At 31.7% G+C, this 21,036-nt stretch overlaps 4 protein-coding genes across 8 annotated transcripts in view; 2 read left to right on the top strand and 2 right to left on the bottom strand.

The window, feature by feature from the left end:
- LOC116433037 (A disintegrin and metalloproteinase with thrombospondin motifs 1) overlaps positions 1–2,820 on the top strand; it is a 158,774-nt gene extending 155,954 nt beyond the window's left edge. For all 3 annotated transcript variants that reach the window (XM_031990698.2, XM_031990690.2, XM_031990708.2), the window contains one exon: positions 38–2,820. The gene's annotated coding sequence lies outside the window, so the exon portion shown is untranslated. The remainder of the gene's footprint in view (positions 1–37) is intronic.
- On the bottom strand, positions 2,450–19,049 carry LOC116433050 (uncharacterized). Of its 2 annotated transcripts, XM_031990733.2 has the most exons (4): positions 19,035–19,049; positions 8,910–9,043; positions 5,258–6,384; positions 2,450–5,158 (listed from the first exon to the last, which is right to left on the bottom strand). In XM_031990733.2, the coding sequence occupies exon 4, from the start codon at positions 4,722–4,724 to the stop codon at positions 3,702–3,704; it is 1,023 nt and encodes a 340-aa protein (XP_031846593.1). In that variant the 5' UTR covers positions 4,725–5,158; positions 5,258–6,384; positions 8,910–9,043; positions 19,035–19,049; the 3' UTR covers positions 2,450–3,701. The 2 variants fall into 2 exon arrangements, with proteins under 2 accessions (XP_031846593.1, XP_031846582.1); XM_031990722.2 differs by having other exon boundaries at positions 2,450–6,384.
- On the top strand, positions 9,018–12,950 carry LOC116433052 (uncharacterized). The gene is made up of 4 exons (XM_031990746.2): positions 9,018–9,185; positions 11,370–11,561; positions 11,668–11,841; positions 12,486–12,950. Exons 1-4 carry the CDS (start codon positions 9,132–9,134, stop codon positions 12,762–12,764), a joined length of 699 nt encoding a protein of 232 aa, XP_031846606.1. The 5' UTR covers positions 9,018–9,131; the 3' UTR covers positions 12,765–12,950.
- Positions 16,818–20,914, bottom strand: Rab7 (RAS oncogene family member Rab7). 2 transcript variants are annotated; one of them, XM_031990758.2, is made up of 5 exons: positions 20,777–20,914; positions 19,779–19,964; positions 19,479–19,697; positions 19,254–19,391; positions 16,818–19,165 (listed from the first exon to the last, which is right to left on the bottom strand). In XM_031990758.2, the coding sequence occupies exons 2-5, from the start codon at positions 19,956–19,958 to the stop codon at positions 19,079–19,081; spliced, it is 624 nt and encodes a 207-aa protein (XP_031846618.1). In that variant the 5' UTR covers positions 19,959–19,964; positions 20,777–20,914; the 3' UTR covers positions 16,818–19,078. The 2 variants fall into 2 exon arrangements, with proteins under 2 accessions (XP_031846618.1, XP_031846635.1); XM_031990775.2 differs by lacking the exon at positions 20,777–20,914 and adding an exon at positions 20,589–20,755.
- Between the last annotated feature and the right edge of the window lie 122 nt (positions 20,915–21,036).

Genomic DNA, 21,036 nt, shown 5'->3' with positions numbered 1-21,036 from the left:
ATTTTTAATGTATGAAAGTGTACATGAAACTTTACAGCTTTCAGCAGGTGAAACTTCCATTAGTGGATTTGAGTACATTGCAAAAGACTGGTTCAACGAACACAAGATGAAATCGACGACCTGCTGTTAATTAGCCGATTTCTCGACATCAACATTATTCTGTATCATTTACTTAAGTTGTCACTAGTCTACGTGATTCTTGACAATCAAATGTTAACCTTATGTAATCAAAGAGATAGTTTCGAAGCGTTAGACCTGGGAATTGCGAAAAAGCACTGACAACAATCTACTCACCTGTAAAGAATAGTTAATTACTCTATGATTCACATTTAAAAAATCATTTCTTTGTTGCAAATAGAAATCCTCATAGAATTCAAATTTTGATAACATTTTATTAATTTTGCTTATAATAAAGTTTTCAATTGTTAGCTACTATCTATAATCAACAACTTCGTAAAATTTTCGAATTATGTAAGTTTTATATGGCCAGTTTCACGAATGATATACTGTTCTGGAATATAAACATCATAGGAATGTCAGCAAAGAATAGAATCTTTGCAAAAATTTCATTGAAACTGGATAAAAATCATGTTTGGTACTTAAGGAAAATGACAGTATGTATGAGAAAGAATATAGATTGAAAATCAGTAAGACTATAATATTTCTATTTTTCCAAATTATTTACTAACTTCTTGCACATCTGTCCAGTTAAGAGTTCCACTAGACATATAAATAACTTAATATCTGGTAAGAAATGCAGTATTCATTTTGTTTATACTTACTGAAACATCATGACTGCTTGACACTTGTTGTTTATCACTAAGTATGCAAAAACAAATAACTATGTTAAAAACAAGTGAAATCCAAATTAGTAAATCAAGTGGTACAAGTCCGTAAATGGATCAAAGGTTCATAGAATGAATCACGTTTTATAAACAAATTTACAAAGAGAGAGGGAAGTCAAGATAGTGGTATTTGTTTAAATTTACAGCATAGCTATTAAAGATATTAAAAAAAGCAGAACAATGCTTCGATTCTTGATACCACTTTTTCATGTTCAATACATTCATATTTCAAAACAAATTATATATGTAATGTTATAGAACACATTCTTGAATCTTTAACGATACAATTTACGAATTGACATTGTATTATAATGAATATCCAAGACTTGACTTGTACCACTTAACAGTTATGAATTTCAATTTTGCATAAATATGAACATGTAAAGTACAGCAATAATTTAAAGTTAATTTTTTGTCCATCCCATCACTGCCATATTTTCGTGCCTTATATTCTATGTCTTTATGTAGTACCACAAAAAATCCATATATGTTTTATATCACTTAGGGTATACTCTAAGTAAACACTTCTTGTAAGTAAACACTGTTTAGAGTACACTCTGCATAAGTAAACTCAGACAGGAATGCATATCAAGTATGGTAGTGGAAAAAGTTATATTAGGCAGAAAATGTGTTGATGTTTTTAAGGTCGTTAACTTTTCCTTTCCTTTCTTATCATTCATTAAAACCGCCAGACCTTGAAGTCAACAATGTTTTGCTCCCTAATATAACAACCACCGTGAAGAGTTAAACACCGCGACATTAGTATTTTCGTGGTATGTAGTAATAGCTCTGGTGACTTATAATTTAGTGTAGTGATTTATAGAGACGTATCCAGAGCTGGAAAATTTATATCGCGCTTTTGAGAGATCCTGTTGTAGCGATTGAATTAACTTATTGACTTGAGTCGATGATAACTCAATTATTATAGTAAACGACTATTTTGTATATCGATACTTTCTAAAAAATTTATTCTCTTCAATTCAATATATTTCAATCGAGAAACTTGACAAAAGAAATGCAAGACAGTCTCGTACCTTCACCAAAATACCAAACCAATTCTCGAGTACAAATCTTTTTTTTGGCAGGGGTACGATGAACTTGTTCTCATAGATTCTATGGGACCTAAAAAAGTGTAGCTAAGTATGTAACATTTGAACAGACTGCCATAGTTAACGTTATGGATTACATGTAATATTAATAGTTTTTTTAGTAGGAAGAGAATAATCTCAGCGAATTCGGCCATACTATATAGTCTAGAGAAGAATAGAAAATTACTAAACTACTATGTCTTCCCCATAATTGTATAAACAAGTTATCGTAAAGGGAAAGTATGTTTTGTACAGATCTTCGTACAGCCATATGATCAAAATTTCATATGCTTCGTAGTAGCTTCAATAAAGCCACAGTTTCTATATTTGCTTTTAACTCATTTGTGACAATAATGGTACCATGTTTGTCACCAAATGCCAAACAACGACTGTTTAAAGATAAAAGTAGGGTATACTGCATAGCTAAATGTATCTGTTCTTGTATGTATATTACTTGTAGTCGACCGATATTTTAGAAACTAACAATGTAACAATCTCTCCAATTATTACTGAGTATTTCTTTTCCGTTTAATTGTATTCTTTTCATGTAAAGCTTCGCACATTTTCCTTCATTTCGTCAATTCTGCAAATTAATTGCAATTTGTTATTGCCACTATCGAGTATTTTTATATAAATTTAAGGACATTGTGCGACTATAAGCATGTAAGTTACGATCTCGGTATCCGAAGTTCATTTGACTTTTCCTTTCTTGTGTGTTCTCAAAGAAAGATGTAATTGATCTGCATATGGCAAAATAACACTGTACAGTCTCATTTAGTAATTTATTAATATGTATTGTTTAATACGATTAATACGTAGATTAATACAGATATGATTGTTAGTACTAGTGTACGGTAATTATTTAAATATATTGAATTCACAATTAATCCCCAGTGTTTATATGAAAATCCATTTTCTCTCAAATATCATCATTTAATCAGTCAAATGTCATTAGCACTACAATAATACTTTCCACAATTCAAAAGTAAAGATTAATGTCAAAGAAAAATCAAGTGGAAATCAAGTAAGAATTAATTGGGATCTCAACATTCTATTATATTATAAATAAAGTTGCTTTTGAATTTTAATAAAAAAACCTATTGATGATATTATACTTATTTTATTTTACATCTTTAATATTAGAAATAAATTTTTCATTATAATGCGTCATACATTAACTTTAATGTCATATAAGAATATAACAAATACACATATTTCAATTACAGTAACTGTTCTTTGATAATCTTAAATAATCATAATTACTTAATTCCTTATATCTTGAAAGTAACATATCACATTCAAAGCTGTTTCTATGAACTAAACATATAATCTTTTTAATTGTCAATTTAAAATAAACATAACTGTATTCATTTATATCCTAATAATTCTAAAACATATTAAGATATGTGATATTTAAAATTGTTATATATCTTAAATAACAATTCAAGACATAAAGAATTAAATACGGAAAAATTGGTAAATTTAAATTTTTATTGTTATTTGTCATGTTATTTTATATTAGCACAAACTGTTAATAAGATCATTCCATTAAAGAAGTAACTGGTGTAATACACAACATAGATGTCGCCACATTCAGAAAGGTTAGTAGTACTATTGTAGTTTCAGTTCCAAAAAGAAAAGAAATGATTACCTAGTCGTAGTTTCTACAGTTTTCTATTCAACTTATATCCATACTCCTCTTCATACAATGAAATGCCTTATCCTGTTCAACGAATAAAGTTTTCTAACAGATTTACAATAACGCTGTCTATCGGTTAAATGAACGTGTTCGTTTAACGTTCGTCGCATTGTCAGATACGTTCAATTTAAAATTCTGAATTTCTTGTTGGCTTTCTTCGAAAACTGCTCTCGGTATTCTGATATGCCAATTCGGTTTAGTGGCTGGCGATTTAGTTTTATTATTTTGCGACGAGGATTCCTGTGATATTTGCTGATTCTTTCGTTGCTCGATCAATTTCTTTTCGGTAGTATATAATTTCGCCTGCTCTTCTGTTAATTTGTTCAAGGTGATACTGCATTCCCGAATGTTTGAAGGATTATTTTCTTTCTTCTGTACCAGATTGGAAAATGCTTGTCTCGTGTTACCATCATTAAGGAAAAACAGTTCCCGACTGCCCGACTTTTTATTCCTTTGAATTTGAATCTTAATTTTATCATTGATTCGCGTGTTCTTTTCTTTCAAAATACGCGACAACTTCCGTCTCTTCGATTTCGCGTTCTCCTTTATTTTGATCTTAATTTTATCCTTAATAGATGTATTTTTCCCTTCAAATAATGTCTTTTTCTTCTTATTCCGTACCATTACAATCGATCTCCTCCGCCTTTTCGTTTTTGTATTCTGCACATTTAACGGCGACAGGTCGTCTCGTACAGTGACGTCCAAACTTTTCGATTTCTCAGTTTTCGTGTCCTGCAGATTCAACAGGAGATCACCACCTACTTGCACATCTAGCTTTTTACATTTTTCCTTCAGCTCTTCTAACTTTTTCTTATCTTGCTCAATCTCGGTTTCTTTGTCTTTCACGATTTTGGTCAGCACCTTCTTGTATAGGTGCTCATAATATTGTAACTCTCTCTTTATCTCTTCGTGTTGCACCGACAAACGTTTGCTTTTGGTCGTTAACATTTTAATCTTTTTAGTTCTCTGGTCATTCATTTTCATGCCTCCTTCCGCATGAACTAAATAATTTATCCGTTGCTTCAGTAATTCCAGGTCTATATAAATTTTATCCATATCATAGCTTCCGTCTTTATGTGTGGTGAGATCCATTTTATACCATGTGACCGGTCCCAAACAGTTACATAACCTGACACAACGTTGTGATGATGCCACCTACTGTTTCAACTCAATGAGAATATGTTCTGATATATCCTCTTTTGTTCCCAGTCAATATTACGCTTTCTTATCATGTATAAATGTGCACGTGAGAAGTATCAACTACACCTGTAAACAAGGACTTTCTACTAACAGGGCCCGAAATTTGACTGAAAGCTATTTCTTGCGTCTTGAGCGTCTACTTCGTAGTTGAAGGTTACCGCGCCATCTAAAGAATGGGCGGATACTATCGGAGGATCAACTGTTCGCAACCCTTAACGCCCTAACCTCTAAAACCGTACTATGACGCTCACTTACATTTTGTTTAGTTTCAACGTAAAGAAAATACAATTTTTTCATCTAGCTCACAAGCTTCAAGTTTGTAAGAGCTGAAAACAATGAAAGGGATGTTAAAGAACGAATTCATTTACAAATCTACAATCAAGGAACCACTTATATTCTCCATATATTTATGATCATTAGATTACCGTGGTTAATGATGGAAATTTTGCATTGGCGTTTTTGTAAATATTGATTTTTTTTTAATGCAAACACAATGGGATTATTGGTTAAGCCTGGCGGAGGGGGTAATGTACCCACCCACTTTCCTCCCCCCCTTTTACTTGCGTTTGCGCACTGGAGATCTCAGGCATGCTCGTTAAAGTGTTTACTATTAACATTTACCAATTACACTAATTAATTCTATATTACATTATACGTTCATAGGTACTCTGAATGCGAAGGAAAGAGTATTCTTTGATGTTGGGATCCTACTATGTACTAGGATCACGTGATTCCAAGCAAACTCAACTGCATCTTATTACTTAGGGGGCGTTCCCAAGATGCCACCTTGTTGCTCCCAGAGTTTAATTACCTGGACATGCTAGATTTGTAATAGAAGTAACGGTTCACGCAGTTCTCCGTTTCTTTTATTCGGAAGGATAAATATAATATAATATAAATATTACGCGTTCCAAATGCTTAGACGGTGAAACGTAAAGAATAAAGACTTGATTTTTATGTGATAGACATAAATGATTGATCCGTAGGCTATAGTTTTCATTCGTAAGTACTTTCCTACTTGTAAACCACCAGGTGGCGCTTTTAGAATAAATCCACGTATGGAAGGGGGTATGGTTTCATTTTGTATGGGGTAAAAACTCTACCTTTATTTGATAGTACACAATTATTTATGTAATATGTTCTTATCTTGCCGATATTGCAAAACTAGACTCAATAAGGACAAGAGTTTCTATCAGTGAAGGAGATGTAAGAATTCATGCGTTTCAGGGAAATAAGAACATACAAGTTGCAGGTATTAATAGTATATTACAGGTATCCTGTGTTCAGTACTGTTTCTTTACTTTTCATCTGGCAAATGCTCATGCCTGAGAAATATTGTGGGATTAGGACTTTCCCAGACCCTTTAAGTAGCATTAAAGAACCATATAATCCGAAGGTTCCCTCCTCCATGGTGGTTAAAGTATGGTTGATGAATTCCGAGAGCGCGAGTTCTCGAGTCCCCTCTGTGGTTTGTTGTTGTTGTTTGATCATCAATAATCCTCTTTCGCTTTCTTCTTCCCCTGTTTTTTTCTAGGATCATGTACAAATATGCCTGTGGAAATTAAACGAAAAATGTGGTGGTTTTGTTTAATACTGCATTGGAGAATGTTTGTAAGTATAAAAAAAGCTTTACTACTAACGCTGCCTTACAACTTTTCCAGTTTTCTTGTAAATCAGAGTCATCATATTAAGCTGAGTTCAACAAATACAACAGTCGAGGATAAATAAAGCTTATTATAGTCTTAGAGTTAGTCGCGAATAATTCGTTATCTAACAATAAAGACCTCTCTTGATAACTTTCTGGAAGACTGTGATTACAGATATGAACAAATTTATATAGTTTGCATAGCAAGGAAAAATCATTGGAATGATTAGAAATTCTTAGTTGTTATTTGTTGTACTTCAGACGAAAAATGATACATAATAAATATTCTAATAAAGTAGAGTCTTACAGTATGCATTTCAAAAACTGTATCCGAAACTACGATGCAAGTGTTTTCAGTTACAGGAAAAAGATTAACGGGGGTAATTATCGGAACAATTATCACTTAGACAAAAAAGATAAGACTTCCAGAGATCAAATGACAAAAGGTGTTTATTGGCAAATAACAAATGTATGTTTCTGGGACGCGATTCATTTCCGAAAAACAACGATTACTGTAGAGGAACAGAAGTATACTTATCTGTCAGGTACAGAGAGCGATAATATTAATTTTGTTCTGGTGTTTTTAATAGTATCATTACTTTTCATCAATTCACCATTGAACATTACAAACAATCTACAGAATAATATACGGTTATTTGAAATCGCAATTTTATATCTTATCGATACTTTCTACAGACAAATCATTCTGATTCATTTAAGGAAAAATGATGCCGATAACAATGAATCAACTATTTCACTAATTATCGTTCTCTGCTATTTAAGAACTTTTGTATTAACATACGCTTATTAATTCCAATAATTCTAAATCACTTGAAGGAATAAGATGAAACGAAATAATTTGAATTCAAGATAATATATATTTTTTCATTTGAACAGAGCGTATGTTCAAATATAACGTTTCACATAATATATTGTCTAGGTGTGCACAAGTGTCCCAAAGATTTTTTTTTAGACATATGCACGAACGAAGCCAGAATTTCAAACGTTCGCGAATCGTTTTTGCGATTCATTTAAATGCTTATTTATAAAACTGTATTTTAAACATATTCCTCAAGAGAACTTCTAACTTTCCCTGTGTGCACTCGCGTAAAAAGAATAAATATATTTATCGAAAATAGTGGAATACGTATAATTATCATGATCGCCAATATAGATTGGAATAACGTATCAATGGACACTATCTAAAATAATTTTGTATCACTTCAAATTCCCGATTGGATGTTTTATTAGTCTCGATTAATTGGGAGTTATCGAAACACTCGACATGACTTCCGCCCAGCAGTTTTGATAACGATCGATCATCTAAACCGAGTCTTCAAGTACCTGCAATTAACAGTAATCTACAATTCCCGAATAATAAATTCGCAAATGAAACGCATACATGTAATCATAACTATTTCATATTTGTAGAAAACCGAAAAAGAAAATAATAAGAAGTGATTGTTTTAAACTTAACAGATCCTTAACCCCTTCGCTACTATTCGCGCCTAAAGACAATAGAAATAATAATAATAATTGCAACAAACCTCGCTCAGATCCGACGCAGGTGAATTCTACTTCAACGATCGCATCCTCCGTTAGTCAAATATTATATAAACGTGATTATTTTAGACTGACTTAATTTAATTTAATTCAGTTTTTCGATGGTTTCGATACTTTCTTAGAAACACGCGTGGAAAATTCTGCCGTAGATAAAGAATTTTCTTCTGCAGTTTTTCCTCGATAACCCTGTATTATTATGATATTTTATTTACAATACATTTGAAAAACAGACAGTTTCTAGAGAGCAGTGCAAACGATTCTCCCTGTTAGTAATATTGAAAATAAAATAATAATATAATCCATTTTAATAATACATAGAACTAACGAGCAGTCAAATATGAAGTTTTCAAATTTGTCTATAACGACTCTAAGACTACAGTTATTGTGATGTCAATTGACTCGATTCAATTTGCGTGTTACTAAATCAATTTCTTCGGTAACTTCGCAAAGGAGCTGCTATTTTTTCAATAATTGTAAAAGAGTAATACACTGGTGGTTTTAGTGTTAAAGATATTTTGACGAAGAAGCACACCTGACATAGGAGCGCAAACATAAGTACTTCTAAACCGTGTTCACCAAAACAAAGATATTCAGAAAAGGCGGAACAACAGTTTGAAAATTTCCCAGAAAAACTATTTAAAAACATGAATGAAACACAAGGAAATCTGCAACCAAGAAATTCGTTCGATGACCTTAGTCTTTGTTCCTTCGTGACGACGAAAACCGGATATGCGCAGGGATGCACGTAACAAGGAAACAACGTTTCGATATCTTCGCGAGGAAACCGGGCAGACCCGTTACGAAAATAAAACATGACACCTGTTGCACAGTTATGTCCGCTATGGAATAATTATCTCGGAAATATTTACCCGTGAATTCCCAATTTGCAGAACTGCGGGGGATTCACCGCGCGGCCATAACGCGGGATTGCGAATGCGCGTGCACGCGTTATCGTTGCGTACCCCTTTGCCCCGATGATCCAGTTTGATCTACGATCGGTTACCTATAAGAAGGAACAGTTCACGTCCGTCTTTATCAGTTCGCGGTCACACATTGACAGAATCAGCTAACAGCTCAGAGCAATCAGCAACATGAAGGCGTTCGCCGCGATTTTCGTTCTCCTCGCAGCCCTTTTCGCTGTGCAGGTAAGAAGCGTTAATTCTATTATTCGCTCTGGAAATATAACATTCAAATCTGCACATGAATTACACGGTATCGTACAAGATACCGATCATAGTAATAAATTTCAAATAGCTTTAAAAATATTTGATTTGATTTTATAACGTTTCTGCAGCCCATAATTCCCTTTTGCAAGGCGTTAACACTAGAACTACCAAGCATTTAATATAATTGGATAAGTAATCCGTATAACAATTGTAATAAGAGATTATCTTCAGTTTCTTTAGACATTCGTTATGGTATTCGAGGGAAAGTATTTATTTTCGAGATCATTTCATATATTCAATGCTTTTAACGCTAGATTTACTGACACTTACAGTTTGTTCTATTGTTCTTAGAAAAATTGTTATCCGTTCATTTAGATTTTAGAAATTACAGGTTTAAGAGTAGATAATCAGGATATATATTTGCATAACTGCAATAAAAATCGAGCCTAACATTTACTAAATAATGCTTATTAAATTCAATATGAATCAGATTGACTTGTTTCGTAAATATAGTGTTAAAGTATTAATAATTGCGGAACAAGGAAATCGAAACCAGCTATTTTGACTTGTACGGTAATTCTAGTGTTAATTGCTGTGTTGTATATGATACCATGTTACATTTCTACGATTACAGTGCAGATTTTTATGTTTTACGTTTATACGAGACGTTAAAGTTGCAGTAAAAAGAGTCAATAAAGGTAATGAGAATTTTACTTAGTGTGCTTGGTAAAAGTTTTCTAGTATTTCTTATTTGATAGTATTAACACGTTGACTGTCAAGACAATTTCTAGCGTTTTGTAATATTTATTCTTTAATAACAAAAGCAAATGATATTGAAAATAATTATTAACGATTTAAAATTACAGTAGTCATATTACGTTATGATCTAGCTACGTATGTCACTAAATATTTTTATTTAAAATCAAGTTCTTTTATTGTAATTTTTCTTCAACAATTTGGAAGCTCCAGTCATCGGTGACTATCCTTACAGTCAACGTATTAATAGCTCTTATAAACGATTGTTTGATTAACGTGTTTCCTGTCGATTAATAAATTTCACTTATGAGTGTAAACTTACTTCGAAGTTTTCTGTGAAATGGTAGGAAAGTTTCGGTGTATTCGTGGAAGAATAGATGTTTTTTAGAATTCGGAAAGACAAACCTGAGATACATATTCTATTCCTTGATATTTATTTGGTGGTTTATAAGAATGTCGTGGAAGACAAAGAAGTCAGTTCCGTTTTATTCGCCTTATAGCTAATGAATTCAATTAAAATACTTCAATTGAAATAATTCAATCTGATAGAACTTCCGCGAAACATTGGCTAAGACGTAACTGATTTTACTCGTGTTCTACATTGTTAAGATCTGCTTAACACGTTCAGTGCCACGTGTACCATACATGGTACACGAGTATTTCTGTAAGAAAATATTTTTAAGGAACACATGGTCACGGATGGTGGTATGCGTTACAAAGCAGCGAGAACATAAAGGAATAATATGAAAATATATAAAAATGACCAAAAACTTGAATATAACTTAATATTTTATTTAAAAAATTCATACAGTTCATAAGTAAAATATAAGCGAAATTTTCGTTGCATAGAATGTGTTAAGCCCCGAAAACATTAAGCGATGAACTCAATCATGAAAAAATTTTTAAGACTTCACTGTTTTAGTCCCTTTAAAGTTTTATCAACGATTCGATGATATCAGTTAACACTCGCGTAAATATAAGTTCACTGGAAATAGATTAGATAATTAATCAATTTGCCAGTCAATTCCATCGTGTGCTGTGGCAATAACGGAAACACTAATCAACAAAAGCCCGATGAATCATAATACGCATCGTACAATTAAAATGATAAAATCTGGAAAGAAGGCTTTCATTCTTAACAAATTGGGTACCGGAAGCGAGAAATCTCGTTTTTATTTAAACCTACCTTTGTAACTTTGCTAATTACCACACCATTTAAATGAATATTAAATTATATTGGAACTGATTACTTGTTTAATACTTATGAAATAGTAATAAGATATTTGAACATTTTACATATATATCACGAACTTATAAGTTCATCTCACTGAAAAGTCAGCCAATTTTCTAAGAATTAACCGGTAATGTGTTAATTAGTGAAATTTCATCGTTACGTTTATCTTTCAGGCAGCCAACCCATGGAATGACATGCAGACAATGATCGCTAGAGCGAAAATTAACGTTAATCAAGTATCTAATGACCTGAAATACTTCATAAGAAATCTCAAATTCAACACTGAAAATAAACTGTTCAACCAAAAAATTAGCAGCATGGAACAAGTGAATACCATTGTGAACCCAGCGCTGAAAGAGATTCGTGTAAGTATCCGTTTTTAACCGATGTTGATCGACAAGAAGTTTTTATTATTGTGAATTGAAATTGGTCAATGAACCCGAGGTTAATCAAGCTTCATAACTTTATTAGACGAACGTAGACGCCGCCAAAGCAGAAGGAAAGGATGTTGAACAGTGTTACGAAAATGCCAGACTCAGCCTTAGGTCTTCCAGCCAGACAGTATACTCAGGCCTCGACAGATGCAAACAAAAAGCGGAAAATGCCTATGGGCCAAGCTGGCAGAACCTCGAAGCAGCTCAAACGGTGAGTATTGTAAAAAACACCCAGAAATAACAATAAATGAATATTATAGGAAGTAACAAGTTCATTAACACTAGAACTGCGAGATGGGTAGTATGGGAATACTTATTTTAGAAATTATTAAGGAAACTGATTTAGTAATACCTGAATTGATATACAAGCCAATTTAAATCATAATAACTACACACTTGTGACTCTCACAAAGAAATTTTCAAAAGTCAGTTTAAGAACTCGGTAGTTTTAGTGTTAAACCATTCCTAATTTTCATTGAATAATTGTACCTATAATTACGAAAGTGGTCTAAGTCATATATTCTTCTTTGTTTCAATTTAGTTTAATATAATGTGATGTGAAATAACTGATAAACTCATTTTTTTTAATTTCTCACTTAGACCACTTTTATAATTATTATTAATTTCATATTAATCCAATAGATGATCCAATTAATATTAAACTAATATATGTTTATTTAAAATTACTTTGAACATTATTTTTACTCAATTTGTAGAATGCAATCATGTTTGAAAATTGAATTTTTCTTGGACATTAGAAATGTTTAATAGTACGTTAAGATAATAGACATTAAAAGCGGCGTTTAATAGATTATAGTGATTATTAGATTATAATAATTGTTTCATATTTTTCAGACCGTGAACAGTTACATCACTGAATTAGACAGCATCATGCTTCAATGTAGCTCGTCGAACGTCATCGAAATGCAGTCATGCGTCGCCATAAAAGTGGGAACTGTTAACCAGAAACTCAATGCAATGAAATCTAGTATCAGCTCGATGGAAAGCACTGCGAACAGCGCCACGAACAGTGCTCTCTTGTTGCAAATGTCTTGCAATAATGATTCTGTATCGGTACTTCGTTCCGATACTACTCAAGTGAAAATAACTGCGAACCAATGCGTTCAGAAGTGAAGAAGACTGGCAAAAATCTTTGCGAAATCACTCCTTCCAAACTAAATGAATTCAATTTATATACAGATTTCCATGCATTCAAATATTTCATAGAATTGCTTTTATAGACTGCACAATGTTCGACTCTTTATTTATTTCTGTAAAACTTGTTTAGAATTAATAATATTACACGCTTATTTAAGAAAATTTTATTATGTAGATGAATTTTATACACCTTCAATCTTTCTCATTAGTATATCATTTAGTGTTCCTCTTCTAATGTTGTTATCCACTTGATGCATTCTCTATGTTTTCATTTGATCTTAAATTCATTTGTTATTCTCATATTTATCTTCTATATCGAGGTACCATCTTTATTCTCTATTCCCATAGCTCTATCCCCATAGATATATATATATCCATCCCAACCACAGATCTAAGATCCATGTGTATGTGCACAGATCACATGGAAGAATCTATCAGACATCTCATGGATTTTTGTAACTCGAGTCTGATTATTTTACCAACTTAAAAATCTAATTGATGATAGAGTCCTCTACTCGTAGGCAACGATTGATTAAGGAATTAATTATTATAGTAATATTGACAGACAAACAGGATAACTCGTTTCTAATTTTCATAGTCAAACATATTCTCTTATATAAAGAACTGTTGCAATAGATATATAACAGTTTATGGTAACTACATATTTCATGTAAGGAAGTGTTATAACATTGCATTTACAATGTCCCCTTAAAGTGGAATTAAAAGAGCGAGTTAAGAAATAAGTAAGATATTTCATGAAAATATCAACATTTAAATCAAGAAAGTTGTTTTGTATTCGCACTACTGTGCGGTAATTCAGAAGGTGTCTAACAATGTTCCTTGCAAGAAAACTCTTTCTAAACCTATCAAATAATCAGAAATAAAAAATTGATCGGCGAAATAAATTTCGAATCTGTTGAATCTATCGACTATTTGCTTTGCGCCGTCTTCTGCGCAGCGTGGCTGTGGAAAGCTACGGAGGAGTATGGCCTGGATAGAACTGAGTAGTGGGGGGGGGGGGGGACACTAAACTGTAAAAAGGAAGAGCATAGGTCAAAACTTTCAGATCACCGAAAGTCTTCGGACACATAAGAGCTTCTTTTAGCTCTTTTCAATTTAGAATAACATCAGATGATACTGGTCTATGTTTAATTATCAATGGTTTGGGATTTATAATAACTTTTGAGTTTAAAATAATATTAGATGGTAATGTTCTACGTTTAATTATCAATAATTTAAGATTTATCAATAGTCGAGCTCTTTATCTTTATTTTCTCATAATCTCCCGGTGATAATGTATAATTTCAGGATTAATAGAATTTACTGTGCATCGATGCAACTCTAATTCCACCTTAACACTAGAACCAGATTTCTTCTTCTCGCGATTATTAAAAACATAGCAGATGCTTTTTTGGGAATCTATTAAAGAAATTAGTTTGGAAATACGCAAACTAAATTATGAATTAATTATAGTCTCAATAGATGCACTCTTGAAGTTTCTATAGAGGAATTTCAAAATGTCAATTTCAGTCCTCGGTAGTTCTAGTGTTAATAATTTTTAATGTTCAATTATTTAGGAAGTTTTTAACGTGGCAATGCTATGTCAATGCGAAAAGGAGTATACATGAAGCTTTCATTGAAGCCGATGGGGATTCAAATATTTAATATTTGAACAAATTGCTAGGATGAATAGATTCTCGACATTTCTTCGAGGTCTATCTATTTTAGTAACCTGTTGAATTATTCGAAGTGTTATCTAACTGAATATCAGTTAGATCTTAACTATAAGACTAACTACTAAGTTAGGACAATTATAATATTGAACAATTTTACTATCACGACAAACAAGCTTTTAGAGTAGGGAATGAAAAGAGGTTACTTAATTTATGAAAAAATGAGGAATACATAAAAATATTTAACATTGGAGATAAATTCAAATTAATTTTCTATTTATTTATTCTGTGTTGGTAACGTTGCAAGTGATAAGGAAATGATAAATGATCTTTGCGAACAAGACAAACTGATTCATATTTCCGTTGCTTTTCAATCAATATACTCCAACTGTTTTTCAATTAACCGTCATTTACGGGAAGAGAACTCTATAAGTTTTAGATTTTCAAATCAGTGAAGCAGTTGAATTGGAATTAAAATGTTTGGCCCTTTCTTATACTATATATAGTATAAATCTTATTTTTGTCGTTGTTATTGGATTAAAATAAAATTTGTTATCTAATTAGAGTAGTTGCACAACTTCTTTACGACATAAACTTAATATTGTACGGTTCAGTGTAATGTGTGTGATCGTAAGTCTGTGTAATGTAATACCACTTTGCATTTAAAGTCTGACGTTATTGATAATCCACGATTTTCACTTGTATGTTGTTCTAACAGATTCCGAGGCTTCCAAATATTGTTGACATCTCCGCGCGTCATCAACTATTTATCTGTTATCAAATTTAATAAAACTGAGCACTGTGTTAATAACATTTTCATAATGAATAGGTATTTAAATGCAGTCTTAAACAATGTTTAGTTACACTTACGGCGGTATACGTTCCACTTATTTATTAACACTCACTATACAGAGTATACTTTAAAATTCATCGAATATTGTTGTTTAGAAAATATAAATTCAACTCTTGCAAACCAGAATGGTATTTGGATTTTAAGAATAATATATATTTTTGAAATGTACGTGGAAAAAGAACAAAGAACTTTACACCAATGCCATCGTATATTTATTATGTTTACACTTACTTTATATTTCACTCATTATGGTTTCTTTAATTTACTTCATTTCTCTTTTGTTATTTTATTTGTACCTTTAGTTGGGATGAAAAGATGTTACTTGCATATAAAAAGATTTGTTTAAGTTTGTTTTTTGTCGAGTTTTAGTTTGTATGTTGAATCTTCGTTTATTATATTAATATAAAGTAAGCGATGTCTGCTTTTGAACAGGTAAACTTATATTCATGCCATTATTCAATGTAATAGCTCTCAACTGACATGTTCATTTCTTGACAAAAATTGTTAGAGCATTTTCTTTTATAAATTCTTCAATACTTCGTTCATGTAAAGCTACTCTTCAAAACACGGTAGCGTTGATTTTTATTATATTGTGGTAGCTAGTCTTAGCCGTCATTCATTCTTTCAAACTTGTCTCCGTTATGGTCTTATGCAAGTCACTTATACAATTCAATTTATTCAGGTAGTCTGCACTTGAGTAATACGGAATTTTCAATAATACAGATCCATAGGCGGAAACCATCATTGGATTAGTTGTCTGTATGGTATCCTATGTTTGTGTGATGAATCTCGCGTATATATCCTTGTATATATACTTTTAGTATTAACTAGTAGATATTATTTTTCTTATCTAAATGATTCAAATAAAAATTTTCTCTTGTTTAATAAATATGCCATTTTGAGTAAGATACAAACTGTTTTTCCTCACATTGGAATTGCAAATACAAATAACTTAAGTGTGTCACAAACATCTGGGGCTTTGCATAATACTGAACATCAGATAAAAGTGTTATGGAAAAGAAACAACGGACATAGCTATTACTAGTTGAATGTCAGTGAAACATTAATATTTTTTTTTAAATTATCAAGCACAAATATATCTCTAATCCATATGATTGTAAACGAACGTAATTTATTCTCTATAAAGGCGAGTGTGCATACGTATATATTTGACATTAACCGTAAAAATTTGTTTAAAACTTAACAAAGGCCGTGTAATATCATACATGACATTAATATAAAATATTCTATACGCATTTTATAATCTACTCATGAATATCCTTAGTTCAACAATCACATATACTTATATATGTATATGTATGTATACATATACATATGTATGTGTATAGTATACATATGTATGTATATATAATTACATTATATTATACATACATGTGTACACACACACACATATGTATATATATATATACATATATATTATTTTGCCATATAAATTTTTGGATTGCATTCAAACGAATAGTTGGTTTAAAAAAGCGATTAAGATTGCTTTGTGTAAAAACGGATATACTTTCTTACATTCGTACAAGGATAAATAGTCAATTTACATATCAGTTGGAAAGTAACAACATATTGAAAAACTCTTCAATAAAACCATACTGCATTACAGGCTAGCATCATACTTGGAAAAAACTATTTTCTATATTATCTTTCACATTTTTCTAAATTGGTGCTAGTTCAGTTATATTTTTTAATCTTATATACTACTTCATACAAGGTTGCTAGATTTGCTACCTATCTTAACGGACACTCATCTCAATAACAATATAGACATCAAACCACAATAGGGATAGTCTTATATTTTTTTTTTCTTCAGGTCATCGCACGACAATTATCCGTGACACGGACATATCAGCGAATTAATTCGACCAGCTCGTAATTTTTCTGCAATAAATGTATTTTTCTTCTTGTAATGTTTTTGTTGTTTTAGTTCACTTAAAACTAAGAGTAGCAATAGTAGTTTTATAGTAATAGCAGCAGCAGTAGCAGCAGCAATAATAATATTTATAATATCTATCGTTAACATACTTCGATAAAATTATATTAATAATTATAGTTATAATCGTCATGACCATCATCATTTATATACATATATAATTACGTATACACGCGTACATATATAACAGTGCCTGTTATAGCAAATCGAGATGCTACACGATCATACATGTACGCATATGTTACACGTGCTAAACCTTCTTATAAGAAATCTTATAGGTATGTATCAATTCAGCTCTTACATAGCTCATGTAATTTCTTTTGCCCTATATGGTTCAGGATCGTGGCTTAGATCTAAAATTATAATTTCAATTATGGAAGTGATCGTCAGTACCGCGTCGCATAATTTTCTTAACACCTAATATGTAAAGTTACTTATATTCACGTTTTCATTCCTTTTTGCAAAGTTACATATTTGGCAGGACACATTATATTGAAGTACAGTAAAACGCTCGTTCTGTAAATAAGTTTTTAAAGAATTGACTTCTTACAAGGTTATAGTGAAATTTTATTTACCAATCTTTTCTGTAGAATAGTTTGATTGATTAAATTAATAACATTGTTATAAAATACAAATAAATATTTGTTTTAAACCACCCAATAACTCTATACATTATATGATATGTTTAATATAACAGGATCTTAAACAGTTTTTGGCAAATATTGCTTACACATGAACAAATATTATAAAATTAGCGTGTATTGAAAATCCATGCATTGCGGTTCTAGACTCTCACCACGGGGAGACGTTCACAAATACGTGATAATACTAATATACAAATATTGTGGGATCATCGAGAACACCGAATAACAAATTATCCAACTACACAATTTCAAAAAAGGGATTTTCTCCTCGAAACAACACACTAGCCTTTTGATAGAAACAACTGTATAAATTCACGACGAATTACTGTGGTGTTGTTGAAACAATAAATAAACCCGGTATTTAACGAATACAGAGGTAGTTGAATAATAGTTAATAGATTTCATTATTATTAATGTATTGGTGAAATTGAATTGTAAACGACTTTCGTTTCATAGAAGCAATATCCAAGATATAATCAAATGTGTCTGTCCACAGATCTTAAATCATTCTTTGGAGCTTTCCATAAATGCGATTGTACTTAATAAATCATGAGCAAACTTTTTTTGCAATGATATAATTATTACGCTATATTTTATGTTCCTAACCCGTGAATTTTTCTCTCGACATGACCGTATATATCTATGATGGTTTGAAAACAACATAGTATCACTCCATGACAAAGGACATCAACAATAAGTTGAGTAAAGATGCAATTAGAAAGGGCAGCTCATATTGTTCGCCATACCCAATAAGAGAGCGTTACAATATTTAGAGATGTGTTTAATACATTGCTTGACCGGCCAAACACATTTATTTGAAAAGTCAAGTATAGCATAAACACACATTATGAACTACAACGTAATCTCTTATGTAAGGAAGTCAAATGGATGCTCCTTGTTACAAAAATGTTAGATTTTGCTGTTAGAAACACATTGAATATGAGTCATTTAATCTATTTTGTTCTATAATCTCAATTAGAACGTTTTAAGCGTGTAAATGCTTGTTAAAGTTACTTTAAACGAAATTAAAATCATCCGAGGAGCATACTTAAAACTTCCAGAACATATGAAGCTCGATGTAGTATTTTTAAAATGCGCAGGTACGCGAATGTACGATCTGACCTGTACATCTATGTGCTCATCCAAAGTTCTCATCATTCCAAGACCTAGCAGGCACAAGAATCACCCTTGCCATTGTTTCTTTGGTCATTGGTCAACTTAATTTGATCAGGGAATTCATTATATAATTCCACCTGAAATAATACATTTGTGTATTATACTATTTAATAAATATATATTTTATGTGAACACGAAAAGCAAAAATATTCGTATACAACTTACTTCACTTTCCTGAGCTAGAGCATTCTTTGCTATCGTCTGGAAGGCTTGTTCAACATTAATGGCTTCTTTAGCACTAGTTTCAAAGTATGGAATATTATTTTTAGATTGACACCATTGTTGTGCTCTCTTACTGGAAAACTAGAATTTGCAGAAACAAAGATATATACTAATATGTTCATAGAAATGGAAAGTAGGATTTTTTAATTTCACATAAAACACCCTTACCGGTTTCGGTTCCAAATCAACTTTGTTTCCAAGTACAACAAATGGAAAGTTGTCTGGATCACGAGGAGAAGCTTGAATTAAGAATTCATCCCTCCATGAGTCTAATGATTTCAAGCTACTTGGTGCAGACACATCAAACACTAATACACAACAATCTGCGCCTCTATAGAAAGCAACACCTAGAGACTGAAACCTTTCTTGACCTGCTGTATCCCAAATCTACTCAAAAATTAAGAATATTTTAATATTTAATGAAAAATGCAATACGCAATCAATATTCTATTGAAAATATATATTTACCTGCATAGTGACTATCCTATCGTCTACCATAACTTCTTTGGTCAAAAAATCTGCTCCTATGGTAGCTTTATACTGATTGCTAAATTTTTTGTTTACATATTGATTCATCAGAGAAGTTTTACCAACTCCAGAATCTCCTAAGATAATAACCTTAAGGAGTAATTTCTTACGAGAAGCCATTGTTAACTAAAAGTAAATAAAATTTTTATTTGCAAAAAAATTTCAGCAATAAATTATTAAAAGCAACTAAAAATTCCTATCTAATATGATAAAAAGTGTTTCATTTAAAAAATATTTCACAAAGATAATATTGAAATATCAAAGTCATAGCCCCACAATCAAACTTCTGCATGTGCACACCCAAATCATAGATAACGACCAAGCACATATAATAAAAAATTCATGTATTTGTTTAACGAATCGTCAAAAACACAGTAGACTGTTTAATATGTTGAACCAAGAATCCGCGAAGTTTTGATCTTTGGTACTTGGTTTAATCGTAATTAGAAACTGGATATTCCGATATTGGATTATTTCTTGTCATTAAATAAATATCGCGTTGGAATGCTATAAGCAAGATCACGATCAAAGTATTATGAACGCATGATTTTTCGTGAATCATTGAACGTGAATGGGAAAAGTACTTCCCTTGTAATGACGTATGTACATTATAAAAAAAAAAGTCATCATGCGAAGATGCTTTAAATATATATTTTGGCGGTTAATGTCTACTTTATTCTTATGATATTGTGACGACTACGTAATGGATTATGAAAGTAAAACGAGAGGCATAACGAAAAGATAACATACACGATTAAATAGAGACAAAATAGAATTAGTTTAACTGCGATGCTTGAAAACCTGTCAACACGCGATCTAGACAATTGAGATTTAGTAGGACGATTATACGAGTGCCCTAAGAAACGTACATGACGCTTCTTCTAGAATGTAGGCAACAGTCGATGGAATAAAAGAGTATCAATTACAACTCACGTTACCTTGATTTGGATAGAAAACACTGAGAGAAATTTTGCTGGGCTAGCACTTCACACAAAGAAAATGGCGTGTTATGAAATCACGAGTATGACAACGATGTCGTCACCTGTTCTTTGCCACTTTTATCGACCGAGTACGATTAACACTCGATTATCGAAATCGTTTCACGTAGTCGATATACCTTCGATTAAAAACGTGGTAATATTTGAAACCGACAACGAATATTTTATGTTAACCCAAGTTTTTAAGTATTGACTTACAA

Source organism: Nomia melanderi, chromosome 3, assembly GCF_051020985.1.
Source record: "Nomia melanderi isolate GNS246 chromosome 3, iyNomMela1, whole genome shotgun sequence".
Taxonomy (NCBI): Eukaryota; Metazoa; Arthropoda; class Insecta; order Hymenoptera; family Halictidae; genus Nomia; species Nomia melanderi.
The sequence above is the reverse complement of the archived record's forward strand: the minus strand, read 5'-3'. Positions and strand labels throughout refer to the sequence as shown.

What these genes read in the sequence shown, in the direction of transcription:
- LOC116433050 (XM_031990722.2), bottom strand. Translation starts at nt 4,724, where the DNA reads ATGGATCTCACCACACATAAAGACGGAAGCTATGATATGGATAAAATT.
- LOC116433052 (XM_031990746.2), top strand. Translation starts at nt 9,132, where the DNA reads ATGAAGGCGTTCGCCGCGATTTTCGTTCTCCTCGCAGCCCTTTTCGCT. An exon ending in CAGCGCTGAAAGAGATTCGT is followed by an intron (nt 11,562 to 11,667) that starts GTAAGTATCCGT and finishes TAACTTTATTAG; the next exon opens with ACGAACGTAGACGCCGCCAA. An exon ending in ACCTCGAAGCAGCTCAAACG is followed by an intron (nt 11,842 to 12,485) that starts GTGAGTATTGTA and finishes CATATTTTTCAG; the next exon opens with ACCGTGAACAGTTACATCAC.
- Rab7 (XM_031990758.2), bottom strand. Translation starts at nt 19,958, where the DNA reads ATGGCTTCTCGTAAGAAATTACTCCTTAAGGTTATTATCTTAGGAGAT. An exon ending in ATAGGATAGTCACTATGCAG is followed by an intron (nt 19,698 to 19,778) that starts GTAAATATATAT and finishes ATTTTTGAGTAG; the next exon opens with ATTTGGGATACAGCAGGTCA. An exon ending in CTCTAGCTCAGGAAAGTGAA is followed by an intron (nt 19,166 to 19,253) that starts GTAAGTTGTATA and finishes GTATTATTTCAG; the next exon opens with GTGGAATTATATAATGAATT.